We start from the raw sequence: 25,708 nt of genomic DNA on the forward strand, positions 1-25,708 counted from the left end.
TTTTGGCAGCACCTGCCATCCCTTCGACTTCCATTATCAGAATGTCGAGACGTATATCGAAAACAAACATCATCCCAGCTTAGACAACTGTCACTGTTCCTTTGTTGCTAGCTTAAAATTCTGGAATACCCTATTTATCAACAAAGTGGGAGCAACAAGGATTTATTGAGTAATGGTTTATGGAGAAGACCCACCACCACGACTGCCACCTCAGGGCATCTAGGGATAGGTAATAAGTGCACCCTTCCCAACATTTTTTTAAAAGGTTTACATCTTAAGCTTCTTTTTAATGTTGTCTTGGAAACTGATCAGGAGACTGACTGAAGTGCTTTGGTCTTGTGTGCAGTTAGACCCAAATTATGCAGCTCAAATCCCGATTTGCAGTCAGTCTACATTTGCAAAGCACCAGTGGGCATGACATCACTATCGGGAATGACTAGCTTAAGAACAGCACATTTATTGAGCTCAAAGCTGGTGACTAACTTAAAACTTACTGCAGCTGTGTAAGATGTCAGTGCAAATAACATAAAAGCACTTTGTGTTGCCCGTGAGTTAACAGGTCAGATTATTGGAGTGATATCCTCCATTACCCCATTACATACATGTTCTCTGACATTGCAGATGCCCCCTGATGCTCAGATATCATACAATAAAGTCCCAGATTCAGCTTGCACTAAAATTTACTTTTTTTTTAAGCTTTTGTTCTAGATTTTATGCTCATCAAGGTGACTGACAGGAAGGATCTACAATTCAGGCACCAGTGTCACTGTCAATTTAAGTAGAACACAATGTAGATTCCAAGTAAATCGCCATGTATTTTATTCAATGACCTGCATCAGCCTAAATCAGTGACAGTTTTCCACTTTTCATGTCAACATCCTCTATAAGTGAGACTGCTTTGCTTTCTGGTTCTATACCTACTTGGAACTGAACTGAGGTTGCCAAACTCATTTCACATAATAACCCCTACAGCCATCAGATAGAAGAGTCTCATCACATCACTTTAGAAAAGCTTTGAACTTAAGTCCCAGAATGAAAAGCCATTGTCTAATCAGCACACCGTTTTATAGAAAGTAATGTTTTATGATAAAATAATCCCAATGAAAAGAGAGGGACTTTTTGAGAAAGTTCTGAATTCTGTGGAATACTAAGGAAAAACGCCTTGACTCATTAAAAACTCTCTAGTGGATTTTCTGTGTCCTTTTTTCTCATTACATTCTTTATTTATTAAACTTTTTTGCAGGACATCGGTTGTGGCGCAAGTCTAGGGGTGATATCCGACAACCTTCTAGTGACTGGGGGTCAAGGCTGTGTTAGCCTCTGGGACATTGGCTACGGGGACTTACTTCAGACCGTCTACCTGGGCAAAAATAATGAGTTGCAGCTTGTTCGACAATTGTTGGTCTTGGACAATGCCGCCATTGTGTGTGACTTTGGCAGTGAGCTTAGCCTTGTTTATTTCCCATCAGTGCTGGAGAAGTTGGACTGAAAGAGAGAGAAGTTTTATGCTAACAAGTCCCTTGCTCAAATAAGAAGAATGGAAGCAAAATTGTCATCATGTTCCTGAGTTTTTGTGTAACTAGGGATGTGATACACTGGATGGTTAGAAGCTCAAGTGAATGGGGAAATATCTGCTCAGGATGTTAGGGATTAACATGCTAGTGAGAGGAAACAAAGCAAAATTATAATTTTATAATTTATATAACAAAGCTTCGGAACTGTGCATTGCACAGTGAAAGTACCATAAATCTTCCCTAAAGCACTATGTTGACTTAGCAAGCAGGTGAAAGTTTAGTAATCAAGCCTGATTTTATGCAGTTTTGCAATGTTGCTTCATGTGAAATAGAGGTAAACTGTGATGCAAAGAAGATAGTGCAGAGGTATTTTTTTAAATTAACAGATTAATTTTTTTGTAATGAGTTGATTTTTTTAAAAAAGTACATTAAAGACTTAAGTTTAAAAAAGGATAGCACTGTACAAGAGAGATTAAAATGTAGCTGCAGTCTTGCAGAACTTTAAAAATTTTTATAGGTAAAAAGGAAAGTGTATAAAAGACAGGAAATAAGAATTAAAAAGAGAAAATTGTGAAAATTCATAGTTCTGTCAGCATTTGTGAAGAAAGAAGAAAAAATTCTTTTTAAAATTCCATCAAAACTGGCTGTCATTTTGACTGGTGCTTTTTTTCTCTGAAGAGAAAATGGAAAGTGCTAAAGGGAGCTTATTCAGAATCCAAAACTCCTGAGACTGAGGTACTTGTTAAAAGTTGATCAGCCGCAGCTGAAATATTAACATCTTTACAGGTGCTAATGACCTGTGTACATTTAAAACACTCTCTCTATCATATTATGTATAGTGGAATCCTGTTAGCGTTAACCATGCTGCTCAGCAATCACCAGCGTTTTTAGAACAGCTGGTTAATTAACTATTCTGACTTCCATCGCTTTTGCGGTGCTCAGCTTTCTTCTTATTCCTATGCTTGTCAGTTTCTACATCTCCCTCTTCACCCCGGTGCTTCTCTTCTCCCTTCCATCTTCCCCTTGCCCCCATGCGCCTCTATACTTCCCAATTTCTTTTCATCCCTGTGCTATTGAGCTTAGTGCTATAAAGCAAATGTTGCAATGTTTATTTTATTCTTTTAATCATTTTACACTGTAAACCAGTATTCTGAATGATGTACTGCTCAGCCTTTTAAATTGCTCAGCTGTGCAGTGTTCAGGGCATAAACTGCAAGGTTCCACCACTGTTCAGAGCCTAACTGGATGCAAGCATGGCCAAGAAAAGGCTGCAGCATTGTAGCCCCACATCTATGGCCAAACTCATGTTTAACATGATGAAATTGAGTCTCATGATTGCTACCATTGTGTGTCAATCTCCAAGTAGGAGCCCCATTAATATTATTACTTATTTCTATGTTAAATATTAAAATTAAGGTAATTGATTTTCAATAGTTAAAGCTCCTACTAAAATCTTTGCTGTAAACAACCAAAACTGACAGAATCAGAATTTTACAGTACAGATAGGAGCCTATTTGGTCTATAGTGCCTGTGCCAGCTGAGAGCTATCCATTTATGCCCATTCCCTCTTAAATTTTTTATTTTCAGTTATTTATCTCTTCCCTTTAAAAAAAACTGTTATGGATTCTACTGCCCCTACCTTTTTCTGGGTGGGGTTTATAGGGACATTGCATATTGCGTATATAAAAAAAATCCTAACACCTCTCTTGATTTGTTTAATGACCTAAAATTTATGCACCCTAGGTAATGACTCATTAACCATTGCAAATAGTTCCTTTCTTTTTACCTGAGCAAACTCTCCATAATTTTAAACCTCTACCAGATCTCCTCTTAACCTTCATAAAACCCTTCATAGTTTTCAGCTCCCCCTCCCCCTCCCCGCTCATCCCTAAACCTTCTCTATTTTGGTGATGATTATATAAACAACCACAATAACTTTAACAGTTTCAAAAATTTCAGATGGTGTTACTTTGGAAAGCCATCTGTGATCATTATTATGGAGAATGATCACTATATAAAAGGATTCCACTGTACCTGAATTGCTAGTTATTTAATTGAGGAAATTCCTAATGGTCACTAAGGTTCAATACAGAGACTACCGATATGCATTTTATTTTTGCTGCCATATGTAAAGTTGACGGGTATGTGCTATAGATGAATCTCACTTTATTGAGATTTCAGCATGTATTGTAAAATGCAATGTATTAGATCACCTTGTTTGAAAACACAATGTTCTAATTATGCAGCTGAAGATGGTCAGACCCAGTTGAGAATATTATTTAACATGGAGGGTATGTGCTGAACTGATTGTCCCCTTTAAGCCTCCCCTCTTCCAAGTCATCAGTTTCTCAGAAGCTGCAAAAGATCCACAAAGTTGAGGGCAGCCTAAACTGTGACTAAACAATAATAACAGACAAATCCTGCACTGTCCTTCACATTGATCTGTCTGCCTTCTGTTTTCCCTGTCTAATTAAGAGTCCCATCCTTACTTAGCTTTGTTGTATGTTTAATTTCTTGGGGCAGAGTTTTTTTTAAAATGGTTAATTTTCAAAAGTGTAAAGAAAAATAGATAAATTAGTTGAAGGGTAGTGGTTAAATTCCCGATGAGAACTTAAAACAGCACTCTTTAGTCACCTACTGTGAGCTTAATTTAAAAATAAAACTATTTATTGCGCATTTTTTTTGAAGGATATACTGTAATACAGGGTGTTGTACAGTCGAGTTAATGTCACTTATTTATGGGAATAACTATAAAAGGTGATGCTCAGTAATGGAAATTTGGTCCCATGTCACACTACTGATTGGATGTTGGTCAATGTCTTTTTCAGGGTGGGGGGGTACAAATATTATTTTCCTCCACAATTTGCCTGGGTTGCTGCAGCCACCTGTGGCCATGAGCTCGAGGAGACCTACTCCTAGCTGGCCATTGGGACATCTTGCTGTCTAGTTATTCCTATCTGACTGACTCTTGTGTTTCCCCTTAGCCTCCATCGTTTCTTTTCCCCTCCTGTTTTTGCAATCTCCCTCTGTTTGCTCTCCAGTGTTTGTGCATTTCTTTTTATATATTACATTTATACTTACTCATTTCTCTCATCTGTCTCTGTATCAGTTTCCTCTCTGCTTCTTTATCTCCATCTCTCTTTCCCCATTTCCCCCCTCTCTGGTATTTTTCTCTCTTTATATCTACCTGTTTCTCTCCCCACTAATATACCTCCATATTTTCCTGCCTTTCTCCTTTGGCCCTCTAGCCTCTGCTTTGCACCTCACCCCAGCAGTGCCAGTGAGATCAGAAACTCGGACCTAAATTGGGAAATTAAATCTGTGACCCCAAAATATTGCTGCGTTGAGCACATGCTTTTTCTAAATACAGACTCTTTTTATTCAAAGCAGAGATTGTTTAATATTTAAAAACAAAGTAATTGTGTGTAGAGTTTTTTTAAAATATGAAATGTACTTGTTTATTGTAATTAAGTTCTGGCTGAATTCTGTGCACACTGCCAGTGTTTGAAAACTTATATCTGAGAGAGATCTCAACAAGCCCTGGTCTCCCTTTGATTACAGACGGGATTTTTTTTAGGTTTCCATCATGATAGCTCTTTTGAACATAAATAAAATATCTCCTGACTTTTTTTGTAAATTTTTTTTAAAGTGTGAGAAGATATTAGAAAAACAAAATTAGTGAAATGTACAGAACCAAAGAACATTTCTTAATCTATCATTTTTTGCAACAAGCTTTAATAAAAAGAAATGCAAAGATTATTATATTTTGTATTGCTGAAAAAAGATGTTGAAGCTTTTCGTCTTGCACTCATCCGGATACTTTGCAAGAATACCAATATATGGGGAAACAACAATTTATACTGTAGGTGAAGCGAGTGTTGAATGGTTGGCAAGTGGATTCTGATTGATAAAGGCATTGCCATGGAGAATGCTTCAGTGATGGTGACTGACCATTAACTGCCAAAGCATTGTTTGAAATTTAAACCAGGCAGCTTGACTCTGATTGATTAAGGCATTGCCCTGAGGAATGAACCAGCGAATAGATGTCACTTATTTTGTTTAGCTGAAACAGGCGCAATGTGTGTACATGTTCTTTCTGTCTGCAAAGAACAGGGCCCTGTGTCTTAATAAATGTAGCTTCCAGTACACGTAAATGCAGCACATTGCGAGCCCGACTGACAATCTTAAATTGGTTGTCAGTGTAATTCTTAGCGCAAGGAAGATTATTTAGCAAATGTTGTCCAATCTTAGAATCACATCTAATATTGGACACTGTGTTTAGAAATTAGCAAGCACAGGCTGGTTAGATACAGTCAGTACCTTGCCCATTGCGAACAGTGGCCAGGATATGCTGTTTGATATGATCCACTAGTCTTTGGGAGGTACGGCCTACATACTTAGCATCATACTGGCGCTGAAATTCATATACCACATTTCTTATTTGTGTGACAGGCAGAAAGTTTTTTGGCTTGACAGTAGCATCCTGTTAATGGCAAATACCACTCATATTGCTACTGCGTAGAAACAGCATGAAACAGCTAGCTTCACCTCAAATTGCTCAAATTTTTGAGATACCTTTTATTTCCAGGATAATCTGAGGTAGACCGGGGAACTTTTCAGGGCCAAAAGTGATAGCCTTAGGCCTGTTCATGAGTTTGCGTGATATATAGCATGAAATGATCTGATCAGGGTAGCCATTATCCTGCAGGATGCCTTTGATGTGCCTTACTTCAGCATCAAAGCTGCATGGTGAGCAAATGGCTTGGGCCCTATTTACAAAGTTGCCAACAAGTTTTATTTTGTTTTGATGCTAATATATATTGTTACGATCCATGACCAGACCCTCAAACTTTGTTACGATCCTGGGCAAAACCCCAATATTTGTTATGATCTGGTTAGGGACCAGTAACTTTTTTTGGTAAAGTAGATGGAATTTGAAATCCAGGTTACATATGGCAAAGAGCCATAAGGTTCCATGGTTTTAAACAAAAAGAGAAGAACTTTTACTACATTGAAATCAACAAAGCAAACAGTCAACACTATAGGGTGAAAAGCCATAAGTTTAGCAAGACTGGAGCCGGTAAATAGCTGAGAGTTCAACAACAGCAGGGCCAGTGAAAAACTGGGAATTCAGCGAGAGCAGGGCCAGTGAAAAGTGTTAGCTGTTCACCAGCTCCACTCTCACTGAACACTGAGAGTTCAGCGATTGCTGAATTGGTGGAAAACCCAGAGTTCAACGGGAGCAGAGCCAGTGAAGAGCTGAATTCAACAAGTGTGGGCCTATGTCCATTAAACAGTCTGTGGGTTCAGAGCCGTATGTGGAAGAATATTTGAAGTGTGACCTCACAGCAAAGTCGTAAGTTCATTGAGTAGCGAGTATTGCTGCTTAGGGTCCGATTTTAAGCAACTGAGAAATTAAAAATGATAATAATATTAAGTACTAATAATTAACAAGTGAGTAGCTGGTATCTTTTGTTTTTAAGATTTATTAATACTTGTAAGGTGTATAAGGGATTAGTAGGAATTGTCTATCAGTAAGATTTAATAGTAATAAAGTTTATTAATAGCAGTAAGGTACATTAGTAATGATAAGGTTTATTAGCAGTAGCAAGGCTAACTAATAAATAAGAAAATAGCAAGGCTGCTCCAAACTCTGGAATGCATCTCCTGTGCTATGTGGGAACTCGAGTGCAGGGGTCCCCTACGTGCATCCCATTCTCCAACCAGCATTCAGTTCTGAATATTGATAAGAGTGATGGTTCATCTGCGGAGTGCATCTAGAGCCAGGTCCTTGGCACCACAGGTGGCTCAGCGGTACAAGTGGATATAAGCAAGACCAGAAGAGCAATAGTGATGGGTGATTTGACATTAAGGAGAATAGGAAGACATCTCTGCAGCCACAGATGTGAAACCAGGATGGTGTGTTGCCTCCCTGTGCCAGGGTCAAGGATGCCACTGAGTGGTGGCAGAGCACCCTGAGGGGCTACAGGTGGGGGAGGTGTACAGCCAGCATTCGTGGCCCACATTGGTACGAACAACATAGGCCAAAAAAGGGATGTAGTTCTGCAATCGGGATTTAGGGAGCTAGGTGGGAAATTAGCAAGCAGATCCTCAAAAGTAGTAATCTCCAGATTACTCCCAGTACCATGAGCAAGTGAGTATAGAAATAGAAGAATAAAGCAGATGAATGCATGACTGGAAAGTTGCTGCAGGAGGGAGGGCTTTGGATTCTTATGACATTGAGACCTGCTCTGGAGGAGATGGGACATGTACAGGCCAGATGGGTTGCACCTAAATAGAGCTAGAACTAAGTCCCTTGGGGAGGTCTAAACTAAATTGGCAGGGGTATGGGAACCAGGCGATAATATCAGAGAGGAATACCAAGGTGCATAGAATACTGGGAGAGATAGGTAGCATTAGAATAAGGAATAGGAAGTTAATAGGTGGGGTCAGAGTAAGGGAGAAAGTAATAAAGTCTAAATCAGGGTTCCAGTGCATGTGTGTAAATGCACAGAGTGTGGTAAATAAGATTGGTGAGTTACATGTGCAGAATGCCATATGGAAATACAATGTTGTGGCTATAACAGAGACCTGGATCAAAGAAGGACAGGACTGAGTGTTAAATATTCCTGGATACAAGGTTTTCAGGAAAGGAAGAAGCGTTAGGCCTCATCTGGAGTACTGCGCCCAGTTCCAGGAAGGACATGAAGGCATTGGGGATAGAACAGAGGAGATTCACAAGAATGATTCCAGGGATAAAGAACTGGATGTATGAGGATAGATTGGAGAGGTTGGGACAGTTTTTCTTGGAGGGAAGAAGGCTGAGAGGAGACTTGATAGAGGTATTCAAGATCCTGAGGGGTATGGACAGGTAAATAGTGAGAAACTGTTCCCACTCAAGAGAGCATCAAGAACTAGAGGGCACAGATTCAAAATAATTGGCAAAAGGGGTAAAAGTGATGTGAGGAAAACTTTTTTCATCCAGACGGTGTTTGGAGTCTGGAACGAACTTCCTGAAAGGATGGTGGAGGCAGGTTCAATCAAGGTATTCAAAACGGAATTGGATTGCTATCTGAAAAGAATGAATATGCAAAGTTACGGGGATAAGGCAGGAGAGTGGGACTAGGTAAAATGTTCTTTCAGAGAGCCAGTGTAGATTTGATGGACTGAATGTCCTCCTGCACTGTAAAGATTCTGGGAGAGGTGGCAGTATTGATTAAGGAGAGCATTGCAGTGTAGAGAGAGAGGATTCCCAGAGGGGTCAAGGACAGAATATTTGACTAGAGCTGAAGTACAGAAATTGTGCAATTACATTGCTCTGTGTTGTTAATAGGCCACCAACTAGTTGGAAGGATGTAGAGGAACAAGTTTGCAAGGAAATTACAGAGAGGTGCACAAATTATAAGGTAGCGATAATGGGGCGGCTTTAATTATCCAAATATAGACTGGGATAGTAACAATGTAAAGGGCAGCGAAGGACAAGGGTTCCTACAGTATGTTCAAGAAAATCTTCAACGACAGAATGTGTCCAGTCCATGAGTACAAATTATATTGAACTTGTATAGGATGCTAGTTCAAGCCACAGCTGGAGTATTGTGTCCAGTTCATGATGCCACACTTCAGGAAGAATGCAAAGGCTTTGAAGAGAGTGCAAAAAAGATTCACAAGAATGACTCCAGGGACGATGAACACCATTATGAAGATAGACTGAAAAGGTTAGAATTGTTTTCCTCGAAAAAAAGAAGCCTGAGAGGAGATTTGATAGAGGCATTCCAAATCATGAGAGGTTTGTACGGAATAGATAGGGAGAAATTGTTCCCAGTCATGAAAGGATTGAGAATGAGAGGGCACTGGTTTAAAGTAATTGGTAAAAGAAGCAAAAGCGATGTGAGGAAAAACTTGAAAGCAAAATACTGCGGATGCTGGAAATCTGAAATAACAAAAAATGCTGGAAAACTCAGCAGGTCTGGCAGCATCATTTTGAGTCCCACATGACTGCGGAACTAAAGAGAAGTAGAAATGTGATGGATTTTATACTGCTTAAGAGGAGGTGGGGCAGGTGAAGTAAGATAGAAAGTCAGGGATAGGTTGGAGCTAAGGAGAGATTGACAAAGGTGTCATGGACATGACAATGGGTATGTCAATGGTGGTGGTAACGAGTAAAGAAGGTGTTGATATTGGCATAAAGGTAAGAGCAGAATATGTTAATAGCAGAACAAGTGTCAGCGCTCTGTGAAAGCACAACATAGAAACCAATGATAGATGGCCCTGTTTGGGGGGTGCAAGGGGTTTGGGGAAAAAGGATTTTAAAAATGAATGAATAAATAATTAAAATGAATATTGAAATAAAAAAAACAATTGGATTAAAAAGGGGTAAAGAGGGAGGAGATATTTAATAGTCTGAAGTTGTTGAACTCTAAGTTAAGTCCTGAAGACTGTAAAGTGCCTCCCTCCCTCCCAGAACCATAATAAGGTCCCCATTGTCCTCACTTTTCGCCCCACCAGCCTCCGCATTCAAAGGCTCATCCTCCACCAACTCCAGCGTGATGCCATCACCAAACACATAGCCTGCAACCCCCACCCCCCCACTCCCAATTTACCCTGGACCACTCCTCCATCACCCCCAACTCCTCATCCCCTTCCCACAGCACCTTCCCATGCAATCGCAGAATGTGCTACACCTGCCCCTTTACCTCCTCCCTCCTCACCATCCAAGGCCTCAAAGCGGTGCTTCACTTGCATCTCCTTCAATTCGATTTACTGCATTCACTGCTCCCAATGCGGTCTCCTGTACATTGGAGAGAGTAAATGCAGACTGGGTGACAGCTTTGCAGAACACCTTCGCTCAGTCCGCCATCATGACCCAGACCTCCTGTCGCTTGCCATTTCACCACACCATCTTGCTCTTAAGCCCACATGTCCATCCTTGGCCTGCTGCATTGTTCCAGTGAAGCCCAATCCAAACTGGAGGAACAGCGCCTCATCTTCTGATTAGGCACTTTACAGCTTTCCGGACATAACATTAAGTTCAGTAACTTCAGACCATGAACTCTGTCCTCCATCTTTCCCCCTTTTCAGTCCTATTGTTTTTATGCCAATTTTTCTTTTTCCTTCTTCCCCACCGCGGAACGCCCACCATCACCACATGGCCATCTATCACTGTTCTATGTTGTGTTTTTACAGAGCACTGACCCTTGTTCTGCTATTAGCACATTCTGCTATCCTACATTTATGCCACTATCAGTACCTTCTTTAGTCTTTACCACTACCATTAACACTCCGTTTGACTGTGTCCATGACATCTTTGTCAATCTCTCCTTAGCTCCCACCTATCTCTGACCTTCTACCTTCCTCCACCTGCTCCACCCCCTCTTAAACAGTATAAAATCCATCACATTCCTACTTCTCTTTAGCTCTGAAGAAGTCATAAGGAGTCAAAATGTTAACTGCTTCTCTCTCCACAGATACTGCCAGACTTGCTGAGATTTTCCAGCATTTTTTGTTTTTATGTGAGGAAAACGTTTCCACACAGGAGGTGGTTAGATCTGGAATGCACTGCCTGAGAGTGTGGTAGAGACAGGTTCAACTAAAGCATTCAAAAGGGAATTGGATCTGAAAAGAAAGAATGTGCAGAGTTACAGAGAGAAGGCAGGAGAATGGCAATGTGGATTGATCATTTGGGGAGCCAGTACAGACATGATGGGCTGAATGGTCTTCTGCATTGTAACATTTCTGTGATTCTATGAGTATACTACTGTGAAGCATCGTGGCACATTTTCATACATTAAAGATGCTGTATAAATTCTATTCTTGTTCTTGTTATAGCCCCTTAGGGTATTGGCCAAGCAGGCTTAGAGCTGAATGGGAAGAATTCAGGTCCTCAGTGTAGAGCATTATCTCCCATGGCTGACTGGCTGAGCAGTAAAATCCAGATATGCTGCAGTTCTTACTGACCACTTTTGGATGACTGCAGATAGCTCTTAATTCCCAATCAACTTTCTTGAGGGAAAACCATAGTATTATTAAATGCCCCAACAATTCTCAATCCTGCTTAACAATGGATTTTGAATTGATTCTTTTACTAAAGTAAAATACTGCAGGTTCTGGAAGTCTGAAATAAACCAGAAAATATTGGGAATACACAGCAGTTCAGGTAGCATCTCTGGAGTGAGAAACAAATGTGACAATTCAGATCAATGACCCTTTATCTTGGGGTTTCTTTACAGCCAATTACCCCAACTGAAACCAGGTTTTTTTTAATCTACAAAGGAGTCAGGCAGGATAATGGAGTCAAGACCAGAATCAGATCAGCCATGATCTTATTGAATGGTTGAGCAGGCTTGAGGGGCCATATGGCCTAAACCTCATATCTTAGTTCATGTTCTGAACAATGTTCTTGGGCATTTATTCCTGTATCCCATGACAGGGAAAGAAAATCTAGGCTGCAAAATTTGGTCACGTTGTGCCCATGTTTCTGGCATTACAGATGATTTTTGTATCCAAGCTGGAGTCCACAATACACAAACACACTGGCTGTTCCAGACACATTTAAAACAAGTCATCAGGGCACTGGAAGTATCTGGAGCAGGCAGATTGTGACATCAGTGTGATGTGATGAATGCTCATTTGGCTCTGGCAGTGCCATTTTCAATCTCAACACTCCATACAGCATCCTCCTGTAACCATGCAAAGCTGAACATTAACTCAGCAGCAGGAAGGAACCCCCACCCATCTGTTGAAACTGGGATCATCAACTACTTTCTGATTAATTGCTAGTAGAATTCCACTGGCTATTGTTGAGTTACAAGTGTTTGGTGGTTTATACTGCTACTTAAAGTTGATGAAGATTATAAGGATTGACACATGATTCTCACTTCCATGGTCCTGCTCACACTTGCTCTCAGCCATGGGTGCTGTAGTTTGTATCTTCCTTGGCTTACAGCATGCCTGGGAAAATGAGGGGGGACAACATTGAGGAGGACAAGCTGTTCAAAGATGGAAGAGGAAGGAATGGGCTCTCAGTAGGAGGCCATTTCCACCCAGGGTCTTCAGAAAGCATTTCTCCTTTTTTAACCTTTGCAAGGAACATTGCAGCTTCAGAGCAGGATGAGGACAGCATTACCATTGGCTGTTAGTGACAGTGCCCTTCGACTTATTCGTTTCTGTATCTATCATAGAAAAGGGGCATTCAGCCCATCATGCTTGTGCCAGCTCTTTGAAAAAGCAGTGCAATTCAATTCAGAACCATTTCCCTACTCTATCCCTATAGCCCTGAAGATTATTTCCTTCAAGTGCCCATCCAATTTATGTTTGAAATTATTGACCATCATGCCCACTTAGGTGTAGAGAGAGAGTTCCAGGTGATTCCCACTTGCTGTAAAAAAAAAAATGCAGCATCACATCCCTCTACAACTTTTGCCCAAAACCTTATATCTGTGTTCCCTAATCCTTGTACAACCAACTAATAGGAAGAGCCTTTCTCTGTCTACCTTGATGAGCTTTGAGACCAAAGCAGTACAGTAAGGGAACTATGTAATTTCATTAAAATGTCAGGGAGTCAGTAATTGATTTTAAGAGTGGCTGAAAAGGACCTTTAAGAGTGTGCATCAATTGTAAAGGGGCCTATTGTAATTTTCTTGAAAAAAAAAAAATACTGGTCCATGTGACCTGGCAACCCTGTGAAAGTGATACCAACAGAAAGGAATTCTGGGATTTCCAGATTTTAAATCGGATTTAGATCCGAATCTTGAGGAAGAAAACATCTGGGTATTTGTGCCAAAGTTGGAAGCACTGTCCCACAGATTAGTCCAGCCACAGCCTGACATAGCTATAGTCACCAAATCATACCTCACAGACAATGTACTAGACACCACCATCAGCATCCCTGGGCATGTCCTATCCCACTGGCAGTGGTGGCCGCACTATAGCATACAGTCAAGAGGGGGGTCACCCTGGGAGTCCTCAAAATTGACTCCGACTCCATGAGGACTCATGGCATCAGGTCAAACATGCAAACCTGGGCAAGGGAACGTTCCCCCCCCCCCCCCCCCCCCCCCCACCCCCTGCCCCTAGCCACCGCTGCTGATGAATCAGTACTCATCCACGTTGAACACCAGTTAGAAGAAACACAGAGGATGGTAAGGGCACAGAATGCATTCTGAATGGGGACTTCAATATCCATCACCAAAAATAGCTTGGTAGCACCACTACTGACAGGGCCCGCCAAGTCCTAAAGGACATAGCTGCTAGACTGGGTTGCGGCAGGTGGTGAGGGAACCAGTGAGAGAAACAAAAACCTACTTGACCTTTTCCTCACCAATCTGTCTCAGATGCGTCTGTTGATGACTGTATTGGCAGGATTGAGTCTTTGGGATTGATTTTGAATAGATCTAACAACTCAAAACTGGGGCATTCATGAGGCTCTGAAGGCCATTAGCAGCAGCAGAATTGTATTCAATCACAATCTGTAACCTCATGGCCCAGCATATCCCGCATGCTACCACTGCCGTCAAGCGGGGGGATCAATGCTAGTTCAAGGAAGAGTGAAGGAGGAGCATGCCAGCAGTAGTACCAATGTCAGGAAGATATACTAATTCTCATAAAGTTATTGGAATTTATTGTAAAATAGTGGTATCTGTGAATGTATGTGATTAAAGGCAGCTGGTTTGAAGGCTTTGATGTAAACATGAGGGGAAGTTTAGAATGTAAGGTGTAAAAGGACATTTTTTTTCAAAGGAGTGGTGAAACGTGTCAGCTAGCCAGGTAAAGTTTAGAAACAGTGTGTTTATTTTTCCCAAAGTGTACTGGTAAAACTTAGTGCTATGAGAGATTTTTGTTTTCAGAAAAATAAAGTCCAAAGACATAGTGAAACAATGGGAATTTATATTCAAAGGGGAAAAATATGTATAAAGGCTATGTGTAAGAGTAGGAGTTTTAAGATCTTACAAGTGTGAAAAGCCTTCAGCATCTATGCCTCAAGCTGCTGTCATCAAAGAACTGAAGTTAAGAAAACTCACTTTGAATTCGACTGGTTCAGGGTATTGTGTCTCACTTTGCCTGGGTCTTTTAAAATGTGTCTTACTGTTGCCTTAACAAAAGTGTAACTAGGAGTCAGATTAAGTAGGGGATTTAGAAGTTATTACAGTAGCAATTTATAGATCTATGTATGAGCTTAAAAAATTTCTCTTATTAAATGTTTAATCTAGTTTTGTAAAAACCTATAAGACTTGGGTGGTCTTATTACTATTGAATTCAAGGCAAAATTTATACAAATTGAAAAACAAGTTGTTTAAAGTTTCCCTTTGGAATTTGAACACCAGCTGTGCCATAACACCAGGCATACCTAAAACTGAGGTATCAACCTGGTGAAGCTACAACACAAGACTACTTGCATTCCAAACAGTGGAAGCAGCATGCAATAGACAGAGCTAAACAATCCAAAAACCAATGGATCAGCTCTGCAGTCCTGCTATGTCCATTCGTGAATGGTGGTGGGCAATTAAACAACTCATTGGAGGAGAAGGCTCCATGAATATCCCCATCCTCAATGATGGGGGAGCCCGGCACATCAGTGCTAATGACAAGGCTGAAGCATTTGCAACAATCTTCAGCCAGAAGTTTTGAGTGAATGATCCATCTTGGCTTCCTCCTGACATCTCCAGCACCACAGATGCCAGTTTTCAGTCAATTTGATTCAATCCACATGGTATTAAGAAACAGCTGAAGGCACTGGATACTACAAAGGCTATTGACTGACAACATTTGGTACTAGTACTGAAGACTTGTACTCCACAGCTTGCCCCGCCTCTAGCCAAGCTGTTGCAGTACAGCTAACACTGGCATCTACCTGACAATGTGGAAAATTGCCCAAGTATGTCCTGTCTACAAAAAAGAAAAATCTAACCAGGCCACTTACTGCCCCAAGTGCCAGGCAATGAACATCTCCAGCAAGAGAGAACCTAACCATCTCCATTTGACATTCAACAGCATTATCATCATTGAAATGCCCAACATAAAATACCATTGACCAGAAACTGAACTAGGCCAGCCATATAAATATAGCAGCAACAAGAGCAGGTCAGAAGCTAGGAATTCTGTGGCGAGTAACTCACCTCATGACTCCCCAAAGCCTGTGCACCATCTACAAGGCACAAATCACGAGTGTGATGTAATATTTTCCACTTGCCCGATGAGTGCAGCTCCAATGACACCGAAGAAGCTCAACACCATTCAGGGTAAAGCAGCCAGCTTGACTGGTACCCGATCCTATCTTCAACATTCACTCTCTCCACCACCAACTACAAGATGCACTGCAGCAACTCACCAAGGCTCCTTTGACAGCAGCTTCCAAACCTGCAACTTCTACCACCTAGAAGGACAAGGACAGCAGGTGCATGGAAACACCATCACCTGCAAGTTCCCCTCCAAACCACACACCACCCCGACTCGGAATTATATCACCGTTCTTTCGCTGTTGTTGGGTCAAAAACCTGGAATCACATCTCCTCCATTACAACAGGGGCTGCAACTGCTTCTGACACACCCTGTAGTCATAATAAGTGCTATATAAATGCAAGTCTTTCTTTTTATTTCTAACAGCACCGCAGCTGTACCTACTCCCCCTGGACTGCAGCTGTTCAAGAAGGAGGCTCACCATGACTTTCTCGAGGGCAATTTGGGATGAGCAAAAAATGCTGATCTTGCCAACAGTGCTCATATCCCACAAAAAATATATTTAAAAATTGATAATGCGTAGCATAACAGGCTTTTGAGTAAAATTAGATTTCATGGAATAAAAGGTGCAGTTAGCAACATGGATACAAATTAGCTGAGTGACAAACAGAGTAGCGCTGAATGATTGTTTTTCAGACTGGAGGAAGGGACACTGGGGTTCACCAGGAGCTGGCTTTAGGACCCTTGCTTTTCTGGAAATATATAAATGACCTAGGCTTGGGTGTACAGGGCACAATTTCAAAATTGATGAATGACACAAAACTTGGAAGTGTGAGGAACTGTGTTAAACTTCAAAAGGACATAGACTGGTGGAAAGGGCAGAAAAAGTGGCAGCAGAAATTTAATGAAGAAAAGCATGAAGTGATTAGTTTTGTTGGAAGAATGAGGAGAGACAATATAAAATAAAAGGTACAATTCTAAAGGGGTGCAGAACCTGAGGAACCTGGGGTTATTGAGCATAAAGCATTGAAGGTGGCAGGGCAAGTTGAAAGTGTGGTTAAAAAAACATATAGGAAGCTGGGGAATTTGCAGAAGTTCGGACTGCTCTCCTTGGAGTCGAGAAGGTTTAAAGGAGATTTAATAGAGGTGTTCAAAATTATGAGGGGTCGGACAGAGTAATTGGGGGGAAGGATCGAGAATCAGAGGACATCAATTTAAGGTGGTTGGGAAAAGAAGTAACAGCGACATGAGGAAAAACTATTTTTACACAGTGAGTGGTTAGGACCTTTAGGCAGATTAAATCGTGGCTTTCAAAAGAGAATTGAATAATTATCTTAAGAGAAAAATTTGTCGAGCTGCGGGGAAAAGGCTGGGTAATGGGAGTAGGTGAGTTACTTTTGCAGAGAATTGGCACAGACACAAAGGGCTGAATGGCCTCCTGTGCTGTAACCATTCTATGATTCAGGTCCATAATACTGTATTTAACTTGCAGGTTAAAGATAAGAAGGTTAAAGATAAAGGCCTCAGTCTGGAGTGTCATGTTGATTTGTTGCAGTGTTAATTTATGGGTAACAACAGGGAGTATAATTTTATTTTCTACCTGTGATACCTTGTCCATTACTCTTACTTTCTGGATTGCTATGTTTCCAGGCACTTCCTTTGCCTTATTGAAAATTACTTATAAAATTGAAGCAAAGGGTAACATTTTTCATCTGCTGAGATAAACACCCTCTTTTCCTATATGGGGAGATTTTCTGTTGGGAAATTCCAAGGTAATTGTATAGGAGATCAGAAACTTTGAGATGCATAACTGCATGTGCTACAGCCAATAAATCAGCTTCTTGAGCAGACGTAGGTGCTAATTTTGTTTATCAGGATCATATATTTCACACCATTTTTCTTCATCTTTCATTTTACAGAGCGGTCTACATGTATATCCATGTATTACGTAACACTCCTGACTTAGTTGGTCTTAGTTGGGTTTGATTTTCCACCTTACACTGATGTCTTTCACCTTGGTGCATCAAATTCTCCACTAAACTCAATGGATCAAGTTTATAGTGTATGTGGATATCCATTCTTGCAGTAATAGGGTCCACTGGTTCAATTAGACATTAAGGGTTGGATTTTCAGTATTGAGGCAGGTAGCTCCACGTGGGAAATTTCCCGATTTGGCACACCCAACTCGGTTTAAAGCTCCCAGTAACTTGCGCTGGGAGAATAGGGGCCTGTGTTGGACAGAGTCGGGCCCACCCACCCTACAAGCAGATCCTAGGCAACTGCAGGAACAGGCAAGTACTGAGGCTGGTTAGAAGGCTCTCTTCGGTTGTCTTCAATCATGACAGTTAAACAGACCTTATCCACCCTTCAAGAGTGTTTACGTTCTCCAATAATTCATGATGCCTACACTGCAGATAAAGGCCCTTTCAAATATCAAAATTGGGTCTGTTTGTTTTCAAATAGCCCTGCTCAGTTTGGGTTTCTCTCATTAGTGAATCATGCCCCATTCTCTTACCCCTACCAGCAAAAATGGGGGCAGGTTTTCTGTATCCAGGTCCCGCCTTCCATATTTAAAGGTCTGCAGAGTCTTCCTGACTCTGCAAAAATCTGGCCCTAAGCATTGAACCATCTTTTAGCTTTCCATCTATTGGTCAACAAACGTAGTGATGCCAATTCCACTATGTAGGTAAGGTGTTTAATGGCTCAAAGGTTAAATGTTTTTCAGCCTGTGAAGCAATTGATCTCTAATGATGTGAGAATCCATGGCAAATAGACAATTGATTTTCGCATGGCCCTTTGTGTTAGGACAGTTGGTTTTGTGCTTGCTGGTTACTGTTTCTACATAGAAAGGATTTTTAGGGGCGACTGGAAATAGGACGGATACTTTCTGTAAAACACATCCCTAAACATATCATATTGCTTTACCAAACATTGATAAAGGCAAATCCTGCACAGCCATTACTTTTGTTTCATCAATGCTCCTCCCTCACTTGTTAATATTTACTCTGAGAACGATTACCTGATCTTGTGCATTCATTTTTGGATTAACCTTTAAGCCTTCTCTGGTTAGCACTGCAATAGCTCTTTTAACAATCTCACATGACTTTCCACATCCAGTGTATGCAACAGCAAGTTTTCTATATACTGTATAAAACATTCGGGCTGGCTAAATTGAATTATTACTTTAGCCATTTGTTGGTGGAAATTGGATGGATAATTATGGAATCCTGTGATAAGCAAATCCAAGTATGGAGGTAGTCTTGGAATTATAGAATCATACAAATTTACAGCACAAAAGGAGGCCATTTGGCCCATCGTGTCTGCACCAACTAACATGTAGCCATCTAGCCTAATCCCACTTTCCAGCTTTTGGTCTATAGCCTTTTAGGTTTGGCATTTCAAGAGCATGTCTAGCTACTTTTTAAATGTTATGAGGGTTTCTGCCTGTCCCACCTTTTCAGTGTGAATCCCAGATGCCCATCACCCTCTCCTCAAATACACTCTAAACCTCCTACCTAAATCTATGCCCCCTGGTACTGGACCCCTTAATGTAGGGGAATAGGGCCTTCTTATTCACTCTATCTAGACCCCTCAATTTTATATACTTAAATTAGGTTGCCCCTCAGCCTCCTTGTTCCAAAGAAAACAGCCCCAGCCTATCCGATTTTTCCTCATAACTAAACTGCTCCAGAACAGGCACATCCTTGTAAATTTCCTCAGCATCCTCTCTAGTGCAATCACATCCTTCCTATAGTGTGGTGACCAGAATTGCCTGCAGTACTCCAGCTGTGGCCTCATTTGTGTTTTATACAGTTCCAACATAATCTCCCAGCTTTTATATCCTAAGACTTGGCTAATAAAGGCAAGTATCCCATATGCCTTTATCCCAACTTTTAGGGACCTGTGAACATGCACTTCAAGGTCTATTTGTTCCTCTCCACTTTTCAGTATCCTACCATTTATTGTATATTCTGTTGCTTCGTTAGCATTCCCCAAATACATTACCTCACATGTTTCCAGATGGAAATCCATTTGCCACTGTTCCATCTACCTGCCTAGTTTTTTTTAATTCATTCATGGGATGTCATGGGCTAGGCCAGCATTTATTGCCCACTCCTAATTGCCCTTGTTCAGAGGGAACCACATTTCTGTGGGTCTGGAGTCACATGTCAGCCAGACCAGGTGAGAACAGCAGATTTCCTTCCCTAGGGGGTTAGTGAACCAGATGGGTTTTTATGACGATTGACAATGGGCTTCATGGCCATCATTAGACTTTTAATTCCAGATATTTATTGAATTCAAATTCCACCATCTGCTGTGGTGGGATTCAAACCCGGGTCCCCAGATGATTAGCACTCCAGTGATAATACCACTATGCCACTGCCTTCTCATAGTCCTTCAGTCTACAGCTTTCTTCTTCATTAACAATCACGCAGCCAATTTTTGTATCATCTGCAAACATCTTAATCATGTCCTCTACATTCATATTCAAATCCTTGATATATACCACAAAAAGCAAGGGACCTAGTACTGAGCCCTGCAGATTCGCACTGGAAACAGCCTTCCAGTCTCGCAAACACCCATCAAACATGACTTCTTGCTTTCTATCTGGGCCAATTTTGGATTCACTTGCCACTTTTCTTTAGATTTCAAACTTTCAATTTTCTAACCAGTCTGCCATGAGACTTATCAAAAGCCTTACTAACATCCATATGTCATATCATCTGTGCTCTGCCTGACAGCACGTGCTAGGCTCATTGTCTGCTGATGGTTCATCCTGAGCCATTTTTATTGGCAGTTTTAATTCCCCCAATGGTGGTTTACCATTGCCTGCCAACCTCGGGGGCAGGACGAGGAGGCAAATCCTAAGTCTATCTCAGCCAGGACAGGAATTGAATCTACGCTGTTGATGTTATGCTGAATCACATGATAGCTATCTAGCCAACTGAGTTAACCGGCCCTAAAAAATCCATATGGATAGCGTCAAATACACCACCTTCATCGAACCTCGTTACCTCCTCACAAAAATTCAATCATTTTAGTTGGACATGACCTTCCCTTAATAAATCCATGCTGTCTTTGATTAAGCTGTCTTTCTAAATGAAGTTTTATCAAGTCCCCTGGAAATTTTTCTAATAACTTTTCCACCATTGGCCTAATGATCTAACCCTTTCTGCCTTGGTAAAAATGAGTACAATGTTAGCTGCCCTTCAATCTTCTAGAACCACATCTGTAGTCAGACATGATTGGAAAATGATAGTCAGAGCCTGTGCTATTTATTTATTTTTTCATGGGATGTGGGTGTCACTGGCAAAGCCTGCATTTGTTGCCCATCACTAATTGCCCTTGACCTAAACATTTCAGAGAGCAGTTAAGAGTCAACCTCATTGCTGAGGGTCTGGATTCATATGTAGGCCAAACCAGGAAATGACAGATTTCCTTCCCTAAAGATCATTAGTGAACCAGATGGGTCTTTAGGACAATCGATGATAGTTTCATGGTCACCATTACTGAAACTAGCTTATATTTCAACTTTATTAACTGAATTTAAATTCCACTGGCTGCCATGGCAGGATTTGAATGCATGTCCCTAGGGTATTGGCCTGGGACTCTGGGTTACTAGTCCAGTGATATTACCACAATTACACCATCTCCCCCTAACCTTGCCTTGCTTCCCTTAAATAGTTTCGTTTGGAATGTAAGGGCAATCTTATATTGGTGTGCAAGTTTAAAATAGAATGGACTAAAATCCATATGATATATTAAATACCGTGAGCACCACAGATTTGAGGTTTGGTTTTATGAACACCTCTGGTGCAGATGTCACCATTGAAATACATCAGGACATTGTCTTTTTTAGCTGTTGATAATAATGGTTAGTTGCCAGCAGCATCTAATTTTCTGACAGGCCAAATAGGTGAGCTTGTTGCTCTTGGGCACAAAACACCTTGCTGGAGGAGAGAGTTAATAGCCTTTGTAATATTCATCATTTGCTTGTCACGGGGAGAATGGTTAGGATAGGGCGAGTCCTTTCATGTCAATGATTCTCTTCATTCTACAATTGTATTTCTGTTTAGCCACCTCATTTTCTTTCACCACCTTTTGTATCTAATGCGGTAGATTGCAATATCTGGTCTAAACAAACCCTGTAACTTGGTGATCACTAAGATTTCATGATCCTTATATTTTTATGGGGTCCTCCATCTGTTGTCTCCTCAGATTGCCAAATAACACAATCTGTCACCTACTCACCAGTATATCTGCTCCTAACACTTGTTTATTTGATAGATTTGTACGTAGACACATCTGCATACTCTTGCTAAACTCTATCTTTAGATTCAACTCGTGTTTGAGTAAAACAGTTCAATCTCGACGGCTGTGTCCATGATGTAGGCTCTAGGATAGGGGTCCTACATGAAGAGCCTTGTTTAAAAAAATTGCATAAAAGAAAAACTACTGGGAGCCTCAAGATGAAAAAAATTAAAGGATGGAGTAAAGGCAAAAGCATACCTTAAGAGGAAAAAAATGTTTATCGAGGTAAAAATCATTATTTTTGTCTTTAAAGTTAAGTCTTGATGCTACCCAAATCTAAAATTGATCAGTGATTGGTAGGGGATCACTGAGTTCCCCACTATCAACATCCTGGGGGGTGGGGGGGGGGGGGGGGGGGGGGGGGGGGCGGTTATCATTGACCAGAAACTGAACGGGATTAGCCTATAAATACTGTGGCTACAAGAGCTAGTCAGAGGCTAGAAATAGTGTGACGAATAACTTGCCTCCTGACTCCCCAAAGCCTGTCCACCATCTGCAAAGAACAAGTCAGGAGCGTGATGGAATACTGCCCACTTGCCTGAATGAGTGCAGCTCCCACAACACTCAAGAAGCTTGACACCATCCAGGACAAGGCAGCCCGCTTGATTGGCACCACATCCACAAACATTCACTCCCTCCACCACCGATAGAGTAGCAGCAGTGTGTACCATCTACAAGGTGCACTGCAGGAATTCACCAAGGCTCCTTTGGCAGTTGACTTTTCGAGTCCTCATGACCCTTCGACAGAACTTGAGTTCGAGTCCAAGAAAGAGTTGAAATATAAGCTGGTTTAAGGTGTGTGTGTGTGGGGGGCGGAGGGAGAGAGAGGTGGGGGGGGGGGGTGTGGTTGTAGGGACAAACAAGCAGTGATAGAAGCAGATCATCAAAAGATGTCAACAACAATAGTACAAAAGAACACATAGGTGTTAAAGTTAAAGTTGGTGATATTATCTAAACGAATGTGCTAATTAAGAATGGATGGTAGGGCACTCAAGGTATAGCTCTAGTGGGGGTGTTTTTTTAAAAAAAATAATGGAAATAGGTGGGAAAAGGAAAATCTTTATAATTTATTGGAAAAAAAAGGGGGAAACAGAAAGGGGGTGGGGATGGGGGAGGGAGCTCACGACCTAAAGTTGTTGAATTCAATATTCAGTCCGGAAGGCTGTAAAGTGCCTAATCAGAAGATGAGGTGTTGTTCCTCCAGTTTGCGTTGGCTTGCTGCATTGTTCCAGTGAAGCCCAAGGACAGACATGTGGGCAAGAGAGCAGGTTGGAGTGTTAAAATAGCAAGCGACAGGGAGGTTTGGGTCATTCTTGCGGACAGACCGCAGGTGTTCTGCAAAGCGGTCGCCCAGTTTATGTTTGGTCTCTCCAATGTAGAGGAGGAGGGTCTCCTCTACACTGGAGAGACCAAACGTAAACTGGGCGACCGCTTTGCAGAACACCTGCGGTCTGTCCGCAAGAATGACCCAAACCTCCCTGTCGCTTGCCATTTTAACACTCCAACCTGCTCTCTTGCCCACATGTCTGTCCTTGGCTTGCTGCATTGTTCCAGTGAAGCCCAACGCAAACTGGAGGAACAACACCTCATCTTCCGATTAGGCACTTTACAGCCTTCCGGACTGAATATTGAATTCAACAACTTTAGGTCGTGAGCTCCCTCCCCCATCCCCACCCCCTTTCTGTTTCCCCCTTCCTTTTTTTTCCAATAAATAAAGATTTTCCTTTTCCCACCTATTTCCATTATTTAAAAAGAAACACCCCCACTAGAGCTATACCTTGAGTGCCCTACCATCCATTCTTAATTAGCACATTCGTTTAGATAATATCACCAACTTTAACACCTGTGTTCTTTTGTACTATTGTTGTTGACATCTTTTGATGATCTGCTTCTATCACTGCTTGTTTGTCCCTACAACCACACCCCCCCTCCACCCCTCTCTCTTTTTCTCTGCCCCCCCCCCCGCCCCCACCCCAACCCCACACACACCTTAAACCAGCTTATATTTCAACTCTTTCTTGGACTCGAACTCAAGTTCTGTCGAAGGGTCATGAGGACTCGAAACGTCAACTCTTTTCTTCTCCGCCGATGCTGCCAGACCTGCTGAGTTTTTCCAGGTAATTCTGTTTTTGTTTTTGTTTTGGATTTCCAGCGTCCGCAGTTTTTTTGTTTTTACTCCTTTGACAGTACCTTCCAAGCCCATGACCACTACCATCTGGAAAGACAAGGGCAGCAGATAGATGGGAACACCACCACCTGGAAGTTCCCCTCCAAGTGACTCACCATCCTGACTTGGAAATATATCACCGTTCCTTCGCTGTCGCTGGGTCAAAATCCTGGAACTCCCTAACAGCACTGTGGGTATACCTACACCATATGATTGCAGTGGTTTGAGAAGGCAACTCACCACCATCTTCTCAAGGGCAATTAGGGATGGGCAATAAATGCTGGCCCAGCCAGCGAAGCCCACATCCCATGAATGAATAATAGAAAAAAACATTCCCTTTCGGATATATGAGCTTTCCCCCCCCCCTCCGAAGAATCATAACAGCACATTTTCTAGGCGAGTATTTTGGCAAAGATTTTGAGCTTTGCTAACAATTGTAGGGCAGAATTTGATCTTTTGTTAACATGAAAGATTTCATCCAATTTCAGAGACACATGCAAGTTTTCGATTTGGTGGCAGAGCAAAATTTAATCATTTCTGAGCTAAAGCTACTGTTTTCATCTTTGATAGTTCTCTGGGTCAATGTCCTTCAATCCTTTCTGTGATTGAATTCAATTTTTTAGCAAACATGATACTTATAACCCTTTTTATCCCTGAAAATCCTGTTGTAATCAAACATTTTTTGACAAACTTTTTCAAAAATCAGAGGTGTGTGTACATTAAAACATATCGAATACGTTCGTATTTTTGTTGTGCCATGAGATATTGATTATTAAGGCTATCCAAGTGAAGCCTGACAGTGTAGAAACTACATTTTTATTAAGCAAATGAATAACTTAATAAGGAAATTGTCTTGCCATCTGGTTCTTTGATTTATTATTTTGACTTAATTTTTAAAATTTTTTTCTTGATAATGTGATCCAACTGGTAAAGATCAGGAACTGCAATTGAGATGCTAGAGACTCATATACGGCTCCAGAACTTTGAATTGCCGGCCCCTGTTCTAAGGAATGGTGCACCTGGCTATGGTTCCCCTTAACCCCTGTGTTTAGGTTGACATTTTACATTATCTGTTCCTTTCAGGAGGACAGGAGAGTGTGACTATGAGTGAGGCAGGTGTGGGGATCCAGAAGGTAGCACAGGATAAGGCACAGTCCTTGTTCTTGTCCAACAAGTTTGAGGCTCTTACAGTGTGTGGAAAGAGCAGGGACTGCAGGGAGAATGAGCAAACTGACCACAGCACGTGGTACAGGGGGCCATTCAAGCAGGAGTAAAAAGGAATGTGGGTGTCAGTATAGGTAGGGGGTCAGATACTATTCTCTGCAGCCAAGAGCAATGATTCCAAAGGCTATGTTGCCTGCCTGGTGCTAGGGTTAAGGACATCTCCTCAGGGCTGGATCCAGTTGTGGTCCACGTGGGTACCAATGACATAAGTAGCACTAAGGGAGTATGAGCAGCTACAGACTAAATAAAAAAACAGAACCACAATCCTGAGCCACAAATTGGTGTAGGGTACTTTAGAGCAGAGGCACAAATGCATGGT

At 41.4% G+C, this 25,708-nt stretch overlaps 2 protein-coding genes across 3 annotated transcripts in view; one reads left to right on the plus strand and one right to left on the minus strand.

Moving 5' to 3' along the window:
- The window catches only part of LOC121278999 (SREBF chaperone), a 203,855-nt gene extending 198,585 nt beyond the window's left edge, over positions 1-5,270 (plus strand). For both annotated transcript variants that reach the window (XM_041189711.1, XM_041189710.1), the window contains one exon: positions 1,244-5,270. In XM_041189711.1, the coding sequence (XP_041045645.1) occupies positions 1,244-1,489 (246 nt within the window). In that variant the 3' untranslated portion in view covers positions 1,490-5,270. The remainder of the gene's footprint in view (positions 1-1,243) is intronic.
- Positions 1-25,708, minus strand: part of ptpn23a (protein tyrosine phosphatase, non-receptor type 23, a) — a 139,772-nt gene that overhangs the window by 2,772 nt on the left and 111,292 nt on the right. The gene's annotated exons all lie outside the window — the stretch shown is intronic.

This window comes from Carcharodon carcharias, chromosome 6, assembly GCF_017639515.1.
Source record: "Carcharodon carcharias isolate sCarCar2 chromosome 6, sCarCar2.pri, whole genome shotgun sequence".
Taxonomy (NCBI): Eukaryota; Metazoa; Chordata; class Chondrichthyes; order Lamniformes; family Lamnidae; genus Carcharodon; species Carcharodon carcharias.